Here is a 20,014-nt window from a genome sequence, read left to right on the forward strand (position 1 = left end):
TATACAGTCAGCTTTGCTATAAAGTTTACTTTAAAAAAATGCCAATTTTGTTCCAACACCACTGATGTATTAGGGAACAATTTTATCAAAAGGCTAAATTCACATTTGCTTATGTTCTGTTCTGTCTGCCAGAAACACTAGGTGAACACAGAAAACTTCACCCAGGTGAGCCGAGCAGCAAAGGAATGCACAAATGGCACAGGCACCTCAAACATCTGTCAGCAACCTTTAAGCCACACCCACCCCATCTGGGGGTCCAACGTGCCCCCTGATTTCAGATAACCCTCTTTTCAGATAGCCCTCCTTCCACAGCTTCACGTACTGCAATGCTTCCCACCCATGGCCACAAGCATCCTTGCAGACCTCTTTCCCAGTTCAGTGCTGTATTTATTGCGATAATTTTGTATTTCTTATCTGCAAAACTTGTGTAAAACGGTGCTACTTGTTTTCTAGGTTCCTATCTTTATTTTTTTCTAATGTACCGATGAAGTTTTTGAGTGTTGTGCCCTTAGCCCCATTTTTCTCACAAGGCCTCTGATTTTTGTTGCATGTTTTGCACAATTCAGGGATTTTTAGGAAGGCATATTTACATTACAGCAGACCTGACTGTATTGTGTAAAGGGCTTAGCACAGCGCCTGGCACATGATAAGCATTTAGTCAATTTTAACTTGTTAATAGTAAAAAGAAAATGGGGGGTGGGGGGGTGGGAATTACTTAAATATCCAATAAGATTAAAATCATGGGGGCACTGAGCCATCCCAGAAGGTATGTGTGAAGCATTTAGAATAACACAGGAAGAGGCTTTAGGAATGAAAGATAACATAAAACACTGTAGGTATGTATTATTACAACCCTGCATTAAAAAAATTTTTTTCTCCATAAAATTCGATTAAGTCTGGAAGGAAATATATCAAAATGTCAACAGCAACTGATGGGACTTAGGGTAATGTTTTTCTTTTTAATTAAAAAAAAAATTTGTACCACACCTAATTTTGCAAAATCATAAACCTTTTAAAAGCTTAAAGACAACATAAGACGACAACTAAAGCAATTTTCAAGAAGCAGAAAAATCACCTCAGCCTGTTAACCCAACTCTTCATGCCCACACGTTCCGTCTCTGTTCAGCACATAAGTATCTGTTTCACCCACAGCTAGGACAGCGGGCACACCCTGCTGAAGGCAGCTTCTTCCATTCAACCCGATATCAAACACTTCCCTTTCCATCTTGTCTTCAGAATAAAGATTATTATTAAGGGCAAGAATTTTGAAACTATATAGCTTGTGACTTTTACTTTGTGTCTAGTAATGAACTAGAAATGATTTTCTTTTGAAATCAATTTGAAATCGCTTAAGGAGTAGGTGAGCAGGAACTTGACTGTGCAAAAAATCAATCCTACGAGCCTCTTTTTCTCCCGAGATCAACTGATGATTGATCAGGGAGAAGAGGGAAAAAGAGGCTCCATTACCTTGAGACACTAATGTCTCAAGACATCAGGCTTTGAGCCTCTGCAAGACACTCCTCAGGAAATCTGTAATTGGAGTCCTCTTCTGACAAGCCTTTGACAAACTGGGATTCCTATGGCTTCTTACAGCAGCGAAATCCTCAGAAAGGCCTTCACCACCTAAGCTGCCAGGAGAAGAATCTGCTAGTTCTAGGACAGGGAGAGGAGATGCTGCTGGCCATCACTTCGCCAGCTCGCAGCCAACTGGTTACCAAGGTGCCATGTCAAAATGGAAGTTCTGGTCCCAGACATAAACCCTAGATGGAACCTCTGGCCTGTGCTGCTGAAATGGCCATGCCAGGGAACAATGAAGTGGGAAGGAGTTATGGTCCCTGATTAGAATCTTTAGTAAAGCAATACCTGCTTCAACTTCAACTCTAAGGGGCTGACTAAGCAGCACTTCTCCAGGGTAGGAGACGAGGTCACAGGGATCTCTGATCCAAGACGGGTCTTCCTTAGCTGGTAACTAAGCCCAGAGCCTTGGTTTCTAGTCCCTTTCTTTCCCTGAGCCCCTGTATTCCTGCGTGTAACATGGGGTTGGGTTAGATTAGAGGGTCACACACTAAGGCCAGGCAGGGAAACTAATAAATGTCCAGGTGTGTCAGCCATCACACAGCTCTCCTGATCTACCTTTCCCTTGTCTTAATTATGAGAAAATCATGGGTTCGGAGGTGGTGGGGAGGGACTTGCGGTGCAGCCAGGCTCACAGCTTTGAGCACGAGACTCACTTTTAAAAGGGTCCACGTGCTCTGGAGAACCAGGAGGAGACAAAATAACTTGTGAATCAGATGGGCTCCTTTGTATGAAACTTTCAGCTGTAAGGGAGTTTTATGGGGCTAAAGCAGGAGGAAATGACAATCGAAACTGATGAGGGGAAATCTTACCAGCCTAGAAGCAAAGTTCTGCGTTTAGGTTTGAAAGAAAATAAACCTCATGAAGCCAGGATTCATTAGGGGACAGGGACAAGACTGCAATGGAAAGTCAGCCCCTAACAGAACAACATCAGCGAGAGCCAACAGCATGCACTAAAAACACCAACTGAACCTCCTGGAGAAAGCGGGGGATGTGGTGAGCTGACCAAGGGTCCAGCTGTTCTCACGGTGGTCAGAGCACACCTGGAAAAGCAGGCTCCATCAGGGGAAGGCAAGTACACCGGCGGGGTGTCCATGGGGGCCGCAAGACTGAGGACAGTTTCCTGGTGCCGCTAGGAGGAAGAGGCAGCTCTGAGAAGGGGAAAGAAAAGATGTGCGAGTGAAGTATGTGCTGACGGCCCCGGAATACGTGCAGAACCCTCAGGCAGAGAAAGGCAGCAAATCAAGGCAGCTGAGAGCCACAGGTATGAGTGTCACAGAGGCCAGCCTTCCAACCACAGAACCTTTGCTCCAGTGGGGCTTTCACCCTGTAACAGGAAGTGCTGGCTCCGTGGGGAGGTGGTAAGGTAACAAAACAGGCACCCTGATGGGCCTGGGTGACTTCAAAATTGCCCCTAGAGCAATGTTTCTCAAACTTAATGCGCACGTAACATGGGGGATTCTAATCAGGGGGATCTGGGCATCTGTTAAAATGCAGACCCTACTTTATTATTTATTAGGTCTAGGGTGGGGCCTGAGATTCTGCATTTCTAACGAGCTCCCAGGTGATGCTGGTGCTACTCCTCCAGGGACTACACTTTGGTGATTAGGCTCTCCACCACTTTCAAGGCAAAGAGAGCAAGTCTTGACCAGGGGTGGCCTAGAGAAGCTCTCTCTGTGGTCCAGGCTCCCAAAAGGGAAATCCTGGGGTCAGGGTGGTCTACAAGCTATAGGAGCCCCAAAGAAGGTGATGGTGGCTTAGGAAGGAGGTGCCCTCCTGGAGAAACCACCAGCTTAACATGTGGGTTTCTCTCAGTAAAGAGTTTCCTGGGGGAAAGGAGATCAGGGAAAGCGTGGAGTCAAGCTCTAAGTGTTTGGGTCCCCAATAAGACTGAGCAACTCAGAATTTGTTCTCAGGACCAGAAACCAGACAATGACCCGCTGCAAACGTGACTACAATTAATCAGCTCTGCCCCACCCACCCCTCCCCAAAAGCTCTCTGTCCTTTTATTCTTCTAGGGAAAGGTGACTGCAGACTGGGAGACTCCCCAGCTGTGACTCATCCACATACTCAAATCTGACCCCCGAAGCGCAGGATTCACGAGGCCCTGACTTTCCCCTCTGCCCAGCCCCAGCCCACATTTCCATGCCTAACCTCTCACTCTAGACAACCCCCCCCCTCCACCTCCTGTCTCTCCCGTCTCTGGCTCGTCTTCAGGTGTGTCCCCAACTTCATCGGACTCAACCCTTCCAGACGCAGCCGAGTTTCTCTGTCCCCATCGCCTCGGCACTCTCACAGCATCTGAGTGGCCTCCCTTAAAAAAGTATGCCTAGTATCAGTTTTACCGCGGATGCCTCGTCTCGGATGCTAAAGTCCTATAAGCGCCCCCTTTGTCTCCCCCTGCGGCGCCGATAGCCGTGCGGGGCGCACAGGAAGTGCTCAGAAACTTAGCTCGGGGGCAGCAGCCGTGCCCGGAGGGGACGTCCGGCACGCAGGGACTCAGCCGGGCTGTGTGAGGATACCCCACCCCCACCCCAACGAAGAACAAGGATCACCAGGACAGGACCCCGGGACTCCGAGTTCAGGGCCGGGCAGCTCTCTGCGTTCTCCCAAGCTGTGGCCGAGACTGACCAGGGCCAGCGCCCCTTCCTTCCGGAGCCGCTCCACGCGCCCCGAGCCAGCCACCAACAACACAGCGCCCTCACCTTGTAAACCTTGCCGAAGGCACCATCGCCCAGCTCGCCCACGATCTCCCACACCTCGTTGGGGTCCAGGTCCCGGCGGACGTGCTCATATTCGCGGGACTTTCTCTTCTCGAAGGTAGACCGGCGCAGGATGCGGCGGAAATTGGCGAAAGCCATGGCTGGGGGCACGCGAGCCGGGGGGCGAGGTGGCGCCGGCTCCGGCTCGGGCTGTGACTCCGGCGGCCGCGAGGGAGGGGCTGGAGGACGCCGCAGCGCTCGGGGGTTCTCCCCAGACCCGCCCTTCCCCGCAGCCAGACCACGGTCAAGTGCGCCCTGGGCTGCGCGCGGCGGGAGCACCCGGAACAGCGCAGGCGGCCGCGGTCCCCGCCCCCGCTCGGTCCAATCTCCGGGCCGCCTCCCGATGTAGACCCAGTTCGCGCCGCGCCCCCGCCCAGCCCGCAAGCCCCGGGACGCGTTCCGGGGACCCGGCCCCGCCCCCGCCCATCGCCCCGACTCCACCTGCCGCTCCCCGGCAGCGCCCGGAGACCCCCTAATTGGCTGCGGGCGCTCCCCGGCTCCGCCCGTCGCCGCAGGGCACTCTGGAAACTGTAGTCCCCCGCGCGCCGCACGCCCGCGAGCCACGGACTAGGCTTTGGCGAGTTTAGGGGACCCTACGGCTGGACCATACCGGGTCTGGGAGGCCCACCGTGTCTCGTGGCTCCCAAAATTTCTGCGGGAGCGAAAGGGGAAGCAGATTGGTTATTCGCGAGCGCCCACTGATTGCTGTCCAAAGACCAAAAAGGCGAACCGGCATTAATCATTGAATCCGCCCCGTAACTGCCCCGCGCGGCTGCTCTGCTCGCGCCCACTTTTAAGGTGGGAGCGCCCGGCGGGCGAGGGCACTAGCCCCGGGCTGCACATCCTGCTGGCGGATCCGGTGCGGATTGCTCGGCGTGGTGCTGCCTCCTAGCGCGGGAAATGCTGCGCCCTTGCGGCGGCGGTCAGTCCCTGAAGACCCAGGCTCCCCGGCTCGCCTCCTGCTTCCCAGGGGCTCTGCCCCACCGAGATCCACCAACCGGCCAGGATTACAGGGCGAAGTGAGAGCGCTCCTTGGGGACTTACTTATCACATGCTTCCTGCTGGATCTTCAGATATATCTGCATATTAGGTAATAAACGTCCTTATTCTTAATTTTCCAATTTTTAAAAATAAGCTCATTATACATAGAATTGAAGTTTTCTTTGACCACCATCATCCTCGATCCTGTCCGTTTTCTACCTGCCACTGTTAACTGTCTCTAGGACAGTTAACATTTGTATCTAAATCTAAGTGGATTCCAAACAGCGAGTGCTGAGGGGTGGGCAGGTGGGCAACCTGTAAAGCTTATTATGGTAACTCTCCCACATAAGCAAATCGAGTCTCGGGGAATGTCACACTCCAATAGACCACGTCCCTGCGGAGAAGGTCCATGTTGAGGTGTTTTCACCCCTTCCTGAGCAGCATGCAAACACCAAGTATAGTTCTAAATTTGGAAAGCCAAATGCAGAAGCCTAGGGTACTGGTGGTGGTCTGTACAAAGGATGCCCTGAGTAAAGGTTGCCCAGCACTTTGAAATGTCCCCACAACTTAATGAGTGGTTGCAATCGTAGAGGGTCTTTATCACTAAAAGAAAGAAATGCAGCACAAGACTGGGCTGTCACCAAGTAAGCCCAAGTTTAAACCTCCCAGAACAAGCTGGAAGGCCGGTCTTTCATTAGTTTCAGTCCATTTGACCAACACTGTGAAGGGGGGTGGGGGGACAATGGGGGAGGCTTTCCCACTGGGAGGTGGGGGCTCTGACCACAGGTCAGTCTAGGGGGGCTGGGACAGTTCATCCCCAAGCCGGGCCAGGCCACACAGGACTCTGTGAGACTGGCTCTGCGATAGCTCCAGAAAAAATGAAATGAGAAACAAAAATGGAGAGCTTCACTCAAAAATGTTATAAGTGAAAGAAGCCAGACACAAAAGAGCACATGTTATATGATTCCATTTGTATGAAATGGCTAGAAAAGGCAAATCCATGGGGACAGAAAGCAGATTAATGGTTGCCAAGGACTAGGCTGAAATGGACATGAGGAGTCTTATTGGGGTGATGAAAATGTTCTAAAACTGGATTATGGTGATGATATAATAACTTGGCAAGTTTACTAAAAATCACTGAATTGTATACTTGAAATGGCTGAATCTTATGATATGTAAATTATACTCAAGTACAGTTGTAAGAAATCAAACAGAGGTTCAACAAAAGCTATATCTCTGAGATAACTAATAGACAAGGCTGGTCAAAAAGATAAAAAAAAGAGTTGCAGAAAGAAAAATATTCTCCAAGACAATGAAAATGAAAAAAGAGACAGAATATTAGGTACAGTAGAGATTTTGATATCATAATATTTTAAACAATTTTATGTGAATACATTTTAATGTGACATGGGTAACCATGTAGAAGAAAATATAAATGATATAAACAAATGATATATAAATATATGATATGATATATAAAAGACACATAATTTCAATAAGAAATAAAAAGCCTAAATAAGCTAATAACCAATAAAGAAATGAATCAAAAATCTAAAGTCAGCCCCCACTGAAAGACATCAGGTTATGTGGTTTTACAAATAATCTCTCCCTTTATATAAATACTTTAGGAAGATAGAAAAAAAGGAAACAGACTCATTTTTATGAGATGAGCTTTACTACAATTAGGTAGGAATAGTAAAAGAAAATTGTAGACTAATTTCACTTAGGAAATAGATGGGGGGTGGGGGGAAATACGAGCAAGATGAAACCAGAGGCTAATAAAAACATCATGACTAAGAAAGGTTTATCCAGGAATAAAAGAATGGTTCTATCTAGGAATAAAAACCATTAAAGTAAGACACTGGATTGACAAAGTAAAGAAGAAAATCGTATACTCTTGATAGTCACAGAAAAAGCATTTGACTGTATTCTTAGGCTAGATTTCCCCAAAGATAAGAATCTGAATGCAAATAGTTTATTTGGGAGGTGATGCCAGGAGGCACCAGTAGAGAGTGGGAAGCTAAGACAGGAGACACTTGAAGCCAGTAAAGGGTGTACTTTGTATATGATTACTGCTGTGGCCAACTGGGGCTTAATCCCACTGGGGAATTCTGGGGATCAGGATGCAACACACTTCAGACTCAGCCTATCTGACAGTCAAGGACACTGGGGAATTTTCCTCTAAACCTCATCTGTCCTTGGCCAAGGGCTGCTCCCTAGGGCAGCACTTCTAGCCTGCCCTGCTAGAGGGCCAAGAGGACACCTGTAAATTGAGAGATGTCACGGGTCTTTGTACAGCTTCTGCTGTAATAATCCTTACACTTCTTATTTCTTCTACTTTCCTATAGCATTTGCTAGAATCTTTAGCTTTATGTTAAACAGTAACAGTGAAAATAGGAATTCTTGTCTTGGTCCAGTATTTAATGGGAAAGGGTTTAAAGTTTCTCCTTTAAGTATGATGTTTACCAAAGATTGTGGCAAAAGATCTTCACACAAAGTTCCCTGCTATACCTAATTTGCTAATAAGTTTTTCTCATAGCTGTAGAACTTTATCAAATGTTTTTTCTGCATTTATCATATGATTAATCATACGAGTTTTCTCATCTAGCCTATAGACATGGTAAATTTCATTTATTGAAACATTCTTGCATTCCTGGAAAGCAAATATTTTATCTCCCTCTAGAGAGGCTAAGTAACATTCCCAAGGTATGCTTCTTCATAAGTCAGTCCCCATTCACACGCCTCACCCCAGGCAACCACTAATCTGTTTCCTGTCACCATATATTGGAAATATCTTTCCTAGTTAACCATATAAATGGAATCATACAGTAGTGCTCTTTTAAGCCTGGCTCCTTTTCACTCAGCATAATATTTTTGAGATTCATCATGCTGTTGTATGTATTTGTGGTTCGTTCTTTCTAATTGCTGAGTAGTGTATGGATATACCACAATTTGTTTATCCATTCAGCTGTTGATGGACATTTGAGTTGCCAGTCTTGTTATCATGAATAAAGCTACTACGAACATTTGTTTACAAGGCTTCGTACAGATATATATTTTCATTTTCCTAGATGCACCTAGGAGTGCAATTGCTGGTTCATACACTAAGTATATGGTTAACTTTTTAAGAGGCTGTCCAAGTATTTTACAAAGTGGTTCTATCACTTTACATTCCCACAAGTGATGTTGCTCCAATCACACTAAAACATCAGTTTTTAAAAACTCTAGCCATTCCAGTGACTATGTAGTGCTATCTTACTCTAGGCTTTTGCCCTCAAGACATTTGCCAAATCCTAAACTACAGAGCTTAGGGAAAGAGGTCACGAGACCAAACAGAAAGCCAATAGGCTCATGGACCAAAAAGCTAAGCAGAGCCTAGATTGTGGTCTCCAAATACAATTTTCCATAAAATGATACTATGGCTCCTTGGAGAAGTCTTTCTAGATCTAAGACAGGAAATGTCTATCCTTACATCAACATCTGTGCCTCTGTCTTGAAACAAAATACAGATGGCAAATATGCACATGTAAACATGCTCAACTTCATTAGTCATCGGGGAAATGCAGATAAAAACCACTGTATCCATTTGAGCAGGCTGTTATGCTGCAATAAAACCCTCAACATCTTGGTAGCTTAACACAACAAAGATGGTTTCTTACTGTATAGAAAGCTACAAAGAATGTAGCATCTATCTTAGTGAGAAAAAAAGATGGATGATCTACAAAACTATAACTGTTCTTGAGCATATCAAAGAACTGAGGTCACAAGGCAACCAAGGAAAGTGAATTCTAAGAAAGAACAAGCCCCTGCAAGGAGAGAGAGGGCACACCAACCACTGGACCTTTGGCAGAACATGGCTGAAAATGGCAGCCACCGTACAAGTGGTGAAGAAAGCAACTACAGTTTGAGCAGATCATTAGAGGCAAAGTTTGGGATACCATGTCAGTGTGGAATAGCTGGAGTTCCCAGACACAAGGGGCGATCACACACACTGGCAAACTCCTTCCCATGGGTCGCCAATGGGAGCCTGTGAGAAAAACTGGGGGCAGGGCAGCAGACTGGAGACTGCCAGTTCTTGCTGATGCAGGAGTGAAGGGGTGGTTGGTGCCTGCCGGGGGATGAGTATAAGGTCTCATCTACTTCCTCAGAAGTAGCAAAAGCAAAATTCTTCAAAGCAATAGCTTTCTGCTGCTGGGAGAGGGGAACCCCTCACTCTCAAGGTCCAGATAAAATCCACGGTTCTCACCCCCAGGACATGGAAAGATCCTCTGTCTTTTCGTGTAGTCACTGAGGAACTCAAGACTGATGAGGAACCATCATCTATTTTTTAAATTTATTTTTTATTGGTGTGACATTGGTTTATAACATTAAGTAAGTGTCACGCGTACACCATTATATTTCTACTCTGTGTACACTGTGGCACCCTCAGAACACCATCATCCTGAATGTTACTGCTACTACGGCACTGGAAAAGAGAGTTCTGACATTGTGGGAATTGTTTGTTACAGAAGTTAGCAGTACTCGCCCTAATACGCTGGGAAAATGCAGTTAAATATTACACCATTTTTTCTCCCTTCCCCTACGTAGCTCCTGGTGAGTTCTGAGGGCACCACAGCTTGCTTCTTCATGTGACATTATTTTTAGTGTTTTATACAGTCAATATTCATTTAGATTTACTCACATATTTTCAATTTCTGGTACTCTTCATTCCTTCCTGAATTTCTGTGTTTCCGTATGGAATTATTTTTCTGTGCCTGAAGAATTCACTTATGGCTGTTAATTTTCTGTTTTTGTGTGTATGGATTTATTTTGTTAGTTACCTCCTTCTGTCATAATTGTATTGCATTTAAATTTTATCATTTTAAACTCCCTATGACATTGTTATTATTTTACCCCATGGTTGTTTACTTGCACTGACCCATGTATTTTTACTACTTTGTTGCTCTCTATTCCTTCTGATATCTTGGATTTTCTCTCTGTGATCATTCTCTGACTACCGTAAGTTGATCCTTTAGAATTTCTCTTGGGAGGGTCCGTTGGTGATCATTCTTAGTTGTTTGGTTGGTTGTTTGTTTTTGCCTGAATACAGCTTTATCTCATCCTAATTTTTTTTTTCTTTTCACTATAGAAAATTTCAAACATATTCAAAGTAGAAAAAATAGTATAAGCTAGTACTCCTGTACACCCATCAGTCAGTTCATGTTTGAACAATCCTGTTATATGTATACCAACACCCACGGGCCTGGATTATTTTGAAGCAAATTCCAGACATCTTACCATTTTATCTTTTTAAACCACCACCACATCCACTGTCATTCCTAATATTACATCCAATCAGTGTTCATAGTTCTCCATCATATCATGCTTTTTGGTAAGTTGTTTGTTTTTGTGGGTTTTTACGTATACAATCTATATGAATTAGGATCCTCATAAGTCCATACACTGTAATTGGTTGATGTGATTTGAAAGAAATTTAACTATTAATCTATAGATCCCTCTTCCATCTCTTTTTCTTTTCTTGTAAATGTTTATCGAAGAAGTGGAGTCATTTTCTTTTAGAGCTTTCCACAGTCTGGGTTTTGTTGGTTGTGTCCCCATAGTGTCATTTAACATGGACCTCTGCTGTCCTATTTCCCTGATTTATATTTTCTATAAATCGATCAAATTCAGGTTTGATTTTCCTCATTCTTTTAAGTGAAGGTGGAATTCACATAATATAAAATTACCTATTTTAAAGTGTACAATTCAGTGGCATTTAATACATTGACAGTGTTGTTCAACCATCACCTCTGTCCAGTTTGAAACATTTTCATCACCCCAGTGGGAATCTTTGTATCCAGTAAGCAGTCACTTCCCATCACCCACTCCCCCAGCCCCCAGCCCCTGGCAATGACTGATCTGCTTTCTGTCTCCATGGCTTTGCCTCTTCTGGATATTTAATATAAATGGAATTATACAATATGTGACCTTCTGTGTCTGGCTTCTTTCACTTACTATAAGGTTGATCTACACTGTAACATGTATCATTCCCTTTCATGGCTAAGTATTTCACTGAATGGATGTGCTACCATTTCATTTGTCCATTCATCAGTTGATGGACATTTGGGTTGTTTCCACCTTTTGCCTATTATGAATAGTGCTGCTATAAACATTTTGTACAAGTATCTGTTTGAATACTTGTTTTCAGTTCTTTTGGATATATATCTAGGAGTGGAAATGCTAGGTTATATGGTAATCTCATGTTTAACTTTAAGGAACTTCCCTTCAGTCTTGAAAGATGATTTTACTGAGTGTATAATTTTAGCTTGGCTATGATTGTTTTTACACAGTGAAATAGTATTACATTATGTTTTGGTTTCGATGTTGTGAAGAAGTTGATTGTTAAGTTTAATCATCAGTCCTTTGAAGATAATCTTTCTTCTCTGATTGCCTTTAAAATCTTTGTCTTTGGTATAATGCAGTTTCACTCTGATGTGTACATATATGTATTTCTTCTTATCTCAACTACTTAGGACTTCAGTCTTTTGAGAGGTAATATAGCATAGCTATTAAAAAGCAGTGATTATTGCCAGACTAGGTTCACATGCTGACTTCACTATTAATTAGCTTAGTGACTTAAGGAAAATTACTTAACTTTTCTGAGCCTTTTTTTTTTAATTTTTATTGATACAATTCATGTACAATATTATACAAGTTACAGGTGTACAACATAGTGGTTCACAATTTTTAAAGGTTATAATCTATTTATAGTCATTATAAAATATTGGCTAGGGAATTCCCTGGCGGTCCCGTGGTTAGGACTTTGCGTTTTCACTGCCAAGGGTGCGGGTTCAATCCCTGGTCCAGGAACTAAGATCCCTCGTGCAATGGGGCATGGCCAAAAAACATATATATATATATATATAGGCTATATTCGCTGTACAATATATCCTTGTTGTTTATTTATTTTATACATAATAGATTGTAACTTGAGCCTGTTTCTTAATCTGTAAAATAGGTATAATAATCTCTTCCTCATAGGATTGTATGATTAATCTTCAGACTAAATGAGTTAATATATTAATACACTTAGAACAGTGTAAGATGTTACTATGTAACATGTAGTTATGTAACTGTTCACCTTGATAATGATGATGAGCACAGTCTGTGGGTGGGTGTCTTTCAATGGTTTTGGAAAATTCTCAACCATTTTTTTTTTTGGCTGCTCCGAGTGGCTTGTGGGATCTTATTTACAACCAGGGCTTGAACCCGGGCCACGGCAGTGAAAGCACTGAGTCCTAACCACTGGACCGCCAGGGAATTCCCACAATTTTAGTTTTTTTATTGACTGTTTCCTATGATGCTTTGACGTAGGAAGACCTTTACTACCAGAGCTTCTCTCTATCCAACATTCTAATTCTGAGGCAGAATTCTCTCTTCTACTTCAGGTTGCCAGAGTCTTCGGCTTAAAGGGCACCATAATGAAACTGAAGCAAGGATCGTTTCTGTGGTACCTCTATCTGGATAAACTATATTGCTTATTATCCGTGAGAAATGTGAAGGCTTTGGTGCAGTATTTTCACCTTCTTGATGTGCACCGCAAGAAAACCTTGAATGGTTAGTACTTTCAGAAATGCTTCCTCTGGGTCATTACCTGGTTTTTAACGAATGTGCAGGAAAATTTACAGAACCACAAACTATTTCATTAATGTATACATTATATCTTCTAAATGAAGCACAGAGAAAAATTGCTAACAGAGACTTGAAGGCAGTTCTGTGAGGAGGATAAAACTGCAGGCTTTGGGGTTAGGTCCTCCACCCATTATTCCTGGGTGATTTGGAGAACAACATCATCCTCTTTTAAGTCTCATTTTCCTCATCTGTAAGTGAGGCTTCTAATAATGGAGTCCATCTCACAGTTGGAAAAAAAAAAGATAAATGAGATAATGCATGGAAAATGCTTAGCATGGTGCCTGGCACACTGTAAGGGTTTAATAAGTGTTCCTTATTATTACAATTATTCCTGGGGACTGAGCCCCACTCAGGCATTAACCCTCAAGACTCCCTTAGCAAGACTTCTCATCTAGCGAATGGGAGGTTTGAATCAGATGATCTGCAAGATCCCTTCTAATTCTTGGTACTTGTGAGTGACCAGAAAGTGCTGATGATCTCGACCCTGCCTTTGAGTGCACAAACTAATAGAAGACCAATTAAAACACTTTAGGGTTTTTTAAAATATTTATTTATTTATATATATTTTTGGCTGCATCGGGTCTTAGTTGTGGCACGCGGGCACTTTCGTTGCCGCGCGTAGGCTCTTCATTGCGGCATGTGGGCTTCTCTCTAGTTGTGGCGCACAGGCTCAGTAGTTGTGGTGCACGGGCTTAGTTGCCCCACAGCATGTGGGATCTTAGTTCCCAGACCAGGGATCGAACCTGTGTCCCCTGCATCGGAAGGCGGATTCTTAACCACTGGACCACCAGGGAAGTCCCCTAGGTTTTTTTCGTTTGTTTGTTTTGTTTTGTTTTTAGGACTGGGTATAAATAAGGTGTCCCTACTCATTGTGACCTGAGAGAGATGTCATTTATCAATAAGGAGTTTCTTCCATAAAGATATTTTAAAGAATTCATTCAATCTTTATAATAAAAAGATACTTTCATTTTCTCATCTTTCATGCCTCCAGTTTACACACAGTATGTTACCAAATCTTCACAATAACCCAGTCCTAGATAAAGCAACTCTAGGACGCCTAGATGTAAACAGAAGATCTGGGACCAAAACCCAAAGCCCACACTCTTAGTCTCACCAGCCTTTGCTGAGCAGAGTCTGATCTCCCTGGTAACTAAATCACTCCCTGGTGATGCAATACCCAAGAGATAAAGTCATACTTGTGTCTTCTGGTCACCAAGGGACTGGATGGTGACCTGAAAGAGTGAAGGCATAGCCTTGAGTTTTGCCTTCCAGGGAGGTAGTGACTTAAAGCCTTGGAGACTTGAGTGGGCCAGAGCCAGCTGATTGAAACACAGTATTTGTTAAGTAACTACTAAGTCTCACAATAAAACATTTCTCAAGGAGCAAACATCACGGTGTTTACACATGGTGTGTTGTTCCCAAATGCTCGTACCTGGTTGGACTCATACCTGGTGGGACGTGGGGAAGGAACATCAAGAGGCCATCAGAAACCCCCAGATCATGACATTGTGACGACTGGTTTCACTGTGCACTTAGCCAGCTTCAGCCAGGACTCCAAACCACACAGATGTGCTTTACGGATTTAGTGGAGCCATGTCTTGTGCAGGAGGTAGTCTCTGTAATCAATGGGCAAGGAGAAATCACATGTAGACAAAGTTACACTTGAAAATCCCTGAAATCCCCTGGGTGATTTGTACATACAACCTGTACAGCCATATATCACTGTGTAAACTTATCACCATGTTTGTTTCTTCCATCTAACACTCCCTGAGACAGATGATTAGTGAGTGGAATTTCAGGCAAAAACCTTCCATGTCCTTTAAATTACAGTATTTTTTTCTCTGATTGTGTATGACTGTATATGCATTAACTAATGTGCAAAAGATATGGCTTCACTGTGGAAAGAGCAAGGCTGTGGAGTCAGACGGACCACATCTGAATCCCAGCTCTGCCACTCAAAGTGTGGTCCATTGACCAGCAGCTGCTGCATCACTTGGGAGCTTGTTAAGAATGCAGACTCAGTCCCATGCCAGAGTTCCTAATCAGAATTGGTGTTTTTACAAGATCCTCAAGTGATTGGTATGCCTATTATAGCTCAAGAAGCCCTGAGATTAGTTACTACCTGAGGCTTATTGTAAAAGGCTGTGTAGGGTTCAGGGTTCAGTGACATGTGGCACTTAAAGCGCCCAGCGTCTAAGGTGCTCAGTGATAGCTCCTTTCCCCCATCACCGAATGCATTTGCTTTATGTAAGCATGAGGAAAAGTGATACTTTTACGGAAGAGGAATGATTTTTAAATTTCTCTTGTTTTAACTCTCTCAAGTGAAAGGCCCAGGTGAAATGTCAGCTTTTCCAAGAATGTGTCATAGGTCCCCAGTGAGAATTAAACTCTTCCTTCTATGTACCAGGAGCACCTTGAGACTTTTATTGGTTACGTATACACATCTGTCTGCTCTGTCGAGCGTGTAAGCTGGGCTCAGGAACCAAGCCCTATCCACTATCTCCTTCTCCACAAGTCCAGGTACAGTGCTTTTCCACACAGCTCAAGGGCAATTGAGGTTTGAGAAATTGTGGAAGGTATAGTGGCAAAGCTGGAAACAAAATATTATCGTTACTATGGCCAGGTCAACAAGCTTCCAACATGACAACCATTTATGTGGTTCCCAGATGTTTGACATTTTGGAACCGTTTCAGAATAATCCATCTCATCTCCTTACCAACAGATGTGCTATTCTACCACTTCCTTCATCACGTGACTGACCTGAAACGGAACCAGATCACAATCGTGTTTAACATGCTGGACTGGAATGCTGTGGGCGAGATTGGTTTTGACCAGTTCTACATGCTGGTTTGCATACTGCTGGCACAGGAGGCAAGTAACGAGTCAGGCTCTGTGGAGCAGAGGGGGCCCAGCTTGGCTGCTGCCACCATTTTGCTAAAGGTAGCACCGAATTAAGAGTGCATCAGAATTTTTCCTCTCACTTGAACCAGGAAGAAAAAAAAATGGGGGGAGAACTACTTTGGGTTCGTAAATGGCCCATCTATAACCTAGGAGTTTCCAAAGGTTATCCAGCCTCCCTCCCACATTGCCTTTATAAAGAACGAATCTCATCCTGTCACATCCCTCCTTGGCATGCCCTTCCCTGCCCCTTGTAGCTGGTGGGTCTTAAAATAATCCCCAGTAATCCTAACTGCCTCTCTTCCGCAGTGATCCCTTTTCTCAGAGAACTTTCTGAAGGGGATGGATGATAAAGACAAGACACACTCTTCTTTGGGTTCCCACCTTACCTGGTGCACACTCCTAGTGTGTATTTACCTCTTTCCCACTCCTTGAGGAAAGGCACCTTGTGTCAGCATTTTACTGCCAGTGCCACAATTTTCTAAGTAGATTTTCACTGAACATAAGGAAATACATTCTAGTGACTAGAGTTCTGTCTAGCAGAACCAATCACTACAGGTGGCGTTAAGTCCCCCTTGAACGCAGATGGCTGAAGCAGGATCTGATACGTCGACCATAGAACCCTTTCAGCCCTGAGCTGCTATGATTCTGCCTTTTGCTTTTAGCTGTCTAGGAAATGGATTAGTGAATATATGAGTCTTGATGTCGCAAGTTTAGAAAGTAGCACCAACAACATATTTACATATTTCTCCCAAAGCAGAACCATTTGGAAGAGCAATTTATTTTCCGCCATTCCCGGCCTGTTTTTGAGCTGCTTGACCTGGATGGGGAGCTGAAAATTGGCCCATCCAACTTCCACATGTACAACTTTCTCTTCAATATTAAAAAACAGCAACTCAGAGACCTGTACCATGACTTTGACATCACAGGTGACTGTGTAAGTGCAGATCGCTAAAGTGTGGCCCGGCAGCCCCTCTGTCCAAAGGTAGAGGACCATGTCCTGCTACCTACAGTGGAGACGGGGGGAGGAAGAGGGTGGGAAAAAACCTACTGGAGCGTGTCATGGCTCTGGGATCATAAAAAACTAAAGAGATATATAGGCCTGTGAAAGACAGAGGACTGAATAACTAAGTGCTACGTCATAGAATGTGGATATAAAATGATATAAGTTTGGAGAAGGAAATTTTGTTTGGAAGTTCAGTTGAAAGAAGGAAATACATTAATATGGCAGAAGTTGGTCTTAGGGGAAGGGTTTATAGATTTTAATAAGCAGAAAGGAAGAAATTCTTAGATGGGAACACATGAGCTAAATCCCAAGAGAAAACAACTGTGGAGAAGACAGTGGATCCTGCCTATTTAAAGAGGAAGTCCATGTTGACAAGCACATGAGAGCTAACTAAGGTTTACAGTTTAAAAAGATGGCTCATACTCTGAAGAAGCTCAGATGGCAGCCTGAGGGAGTCTGGACTTGAAGTAGCAGAAGTAAGAAAGTGACCCTTGGTGCCTTTAGAGTCTACAATAGACTCTCTGTTCCTGGCTCCTAGACTACAATTAGACTATAATTATGTCCTAATTACTGGGCCTCTTTAATAAAGTTTCCAAGGTTTTAAATGAGAAATGATTACAATCCTGCTGTCATCTGAAACAAAGTATCAAAGCCTTCCTGAAATAACTTTTCTTTTTGCCCCCCAACACAAGCGTCTTAATTACAAGGAATTTAAGCTGTTTACTATCTTCTCCATGGACAAATACCAGGAGAGTCAGAAGGCAGTGAAAGAGGAGAAAGAAAGCTCTGCCCAAAAATAAAGTGTCACAAGTTAATGTGAGCCAAAGAGAGAGTCTTCTTGGAATAAATGATTTTGAAAGTAATTACAATTGTTGACATCTCTAAAAATAAATTTAGAACATCAAAGTAGATACCTTTAAATTGATTTTTACACATGCGGGGTTCAGATAAGCACTCCTCAATCAGCATATTCTTAACTTTAATAACCTTTAGACCTCACAAATGACTCACAATTATGTAATGTGAAGTAAAAACTTTCTCTTTGTTGACATGTCCCAACTCTGCTGCTGCTTTTCAGATCAACTCTGCCCATTAGGTCCCTGTGTATCCAAATAATTACCAACTCTTACTGGAGCCAAGCAGTTGGAAGGTGATGCTTTCCTAACATTTGTCACTAGTGGTCCAATACTTTCAGAATTCTAATCCTCCCACTCCTTAGGCTAAAACAAACTTCAAATTGGCAAATGGCGAAGCGCCTCCAACCATAAGGGAAACTGACTTCCAAGGATATGGGGACTGTGTTCTTCCTAGAATTTAAATTACTCTTTGATGTGTTAAGTGCTTAAGCAACTATACCAAATCTATTAGGGTAAAATAATTATTACATGCCCTTGTATAATTCTATTTTTTTGTATAATTAATGCCTTGAATAATTTTTAAGTGTCTTTAGCATGGGATTTGTGAATCCTCCCTGACTACTGTGATGTTAATGATAACTACCACTGAGTAAGTGCTTGCAATGGATCAGGCAGGGGCTTTAGACGCATGACTTTATTTATCCCCTAACCCTGCGAATTAAGTGTTATCCTCAATTTACAGATGAGGAAATTGAGGTGTCAAGATTAAGAACCTTACCCAAGGTTCTTAATGACTCACTAGTGGCAGGACCAGAGTTCAAATTCAAGGTCAATGAGACGCTTGTGCTGAGAACAAGTGATTTGAGTAACTCACTTCAGTCTTAGCAGATTCTGTTTAAGTTTTAAGCTGGCATTTCACTGGCTCAGAAACCCCTTCTACCTAATGCTAATTACCACATCTCCTTCTACCATAGATTTCTGAGGGACATGTTTGGTGATTAAAGAAATACAGCTCATTTACTATAAACCAAGAATTTCTTAAGGAAACAATATATGCAATATAACTGACCGTAAGGCATTCTGTGAGTTCCAGAGTACTTAATAATCAAAAATCACTTTGTCAATGTGAAACAGACAAGAATACTGCCTAAGACTGTCATTCATAAGTCACACATAATAACTGAAATCATGTTAATTACTATGAACATTCTCTATATTTACTCTAATAGTCATGAGATTTCGATAACACACTTATGAGTAATGCTTAGCAGCCAGAACTTTTGTCTTCCCCACAACGGTACTACAAAAACTAAATGGAGCTAGCGGGAATCCCCTGGCGGTCCAGTGGTTAGGACTCCGTGCTTTTGCTGCTGAGGGCACGGGTTCAATCCCTGGTTGGGGAACTAAGATCCCATAACACAAAGTAAAACCACATGACACAGGTTTCCACCTAGACTGTCAAAGATCAGTAAGTTGGTCAGGGACTTCCCTGGTGGCACAGTGGTTAAGAGTCCGCCTGCCAATGCAGAGGGCACGGGTTCGAGCCCTGGTCCAGGAGGATCCCACACGCCGCAGAGCAACTAAGCCCGTGTGCCACAACTACTGAGCCTGTGCTCTGGAGCCCATGAGCCACAACTACTGAGCCTGAGTGCCACAACAGCTGGGCCTGCACGCCTAGAGCTGGTGCTCCACAACAAGGGAAGCCACCGCAATGAGCAGCCTGAACGCCGCCACTAAGAGTAGCCCCCGCTCACCACAACTAGAGAAAGCCCGTGGGCAGCAACGAAGACCCAATGCAGCCAAAAATAAATAAATAAATTTATAAAAAAAAAAAAAGTTGGTCAGGGTATAGGAAAATAAGAGCGGTCATATTGCTATAGTATTAAATTGGTAAAAATCTATTTGGAGGGCAATTCAGCATCCACTCCCTAAATGTATATACTGTTTGATATAGCAATGTACATAGATGTAAAGATGTAGCTATAGAAAAGGACATTTCACAGTAGCATGGTTTATAGTACCAAAAGACTAGAAACAGCCAGACTGACCTGCGGTACTCCAGACAATGGAATACTACTGCACCTGTAAGAGGAATGAAGCAGATCTAGCTCAACATATATGGAACAATCTCTAAGATTAACCATTTTAGAGAAAAATCAAATGTATAGAACAGCATATTTATGGAAAAAACAGGGTAGGGCGGGTAAATATACTCACATACACTAGAATGGTGGTTCTCACATTGGGATCCCCTGACTAGTAGC

General features: G+C 43.5%; 2 protein-coding genes across 2 annotated transcripts in view; one reads left to right on the forward strand and one right to left on the reverse strand.

Moving 5' to 3' along the window:
• STK10 (serine/threonine kinase 10) overlaps window positions 1–4,722 on the reverse strand; it is a 116,787-nt gene extending 112,065 nt beyond the window's left edge. The window contains exon 1 of the mRNA XM_007171359.2: window positions 4,281–4,722. Within this exon, the coding sequence (XP_007171421.1) occupies window positions 4,281–4,436 (156 nt within the window). The 5' untranslated portion in view covers window positions 4,437–4,722. The remainder of the gene's footprint in view (window positions 1–4,280) is intronic.
• Window positions 4,723–4,951: 229 nt separating this feature from the next.
• On the forward strand, window positions 4,952–17,730 carry EFCAB9 (EF-hand calcium binding domain 9). Its single transcript, XM_007171358.2, has 5 exons — window positions 4,952–5,427; window positions 12,746–12,914; window positions 15,712–15,860; window positions 16,648–16,824; window positions 17,586–17,730. The coding sequence occupies exons 2-5, from the start codon at window positions 12,779–12,781 to the stop codon at window positions 17,691–17,693; spliced, it is 570 nt and encodes a 189-aa protein (XP_007171420.1). The 5' UTR covers window positions 4,952–5,427; window positions 12,746–12,778; the 3' UTR covers window positions 17,694–17,730.
• The last annotated feature ends 2,284 nt before the right edge of the window (window positions 17,731–20,014 follow it).

The sequence above is a fragment of the Balaenoptera acutorostrata genome, chromosome 2 (assembly GCF_949987535.1).
Source record: "Balaenoptera acutorostrata chromosome 2, mBalAcu1.1, whole genome shotgun sequence".
Classification (NCBI taxonomy): domain Eukaryota; kingdom Metazoa; phylum Chordata; class Mammalia; order Artiodactyla; family Balaenopteridae; genus Balaenoptera; species Balaenoptera acutorostrata.

Excerpts from the sequence above, each read along its gene's own strand:
- EFCAB9 (XM_007171358.2), top strand. The coding sequence starts at position 12,779 with ATGAAACTGAAGCAAGGATCGTTTCTGTGGTACCTCTATCTGGATAAA. Across the intron at positions 12,915-15,711 it reads CCGCAAGAAAACCTTGAATG|ATGTGCTATTCTACCACTTC; the intron begins GTTAGTACTTTC and ends CCTTACCAACAG. Across the intron at positions 15,861-16,647 it reads GCATACTGCTGGCACAGGAG|AACCATTTGGAAGAGCAATT; the intron begins GCAAGTAACGAG and ends CTCCCAAAGCAG.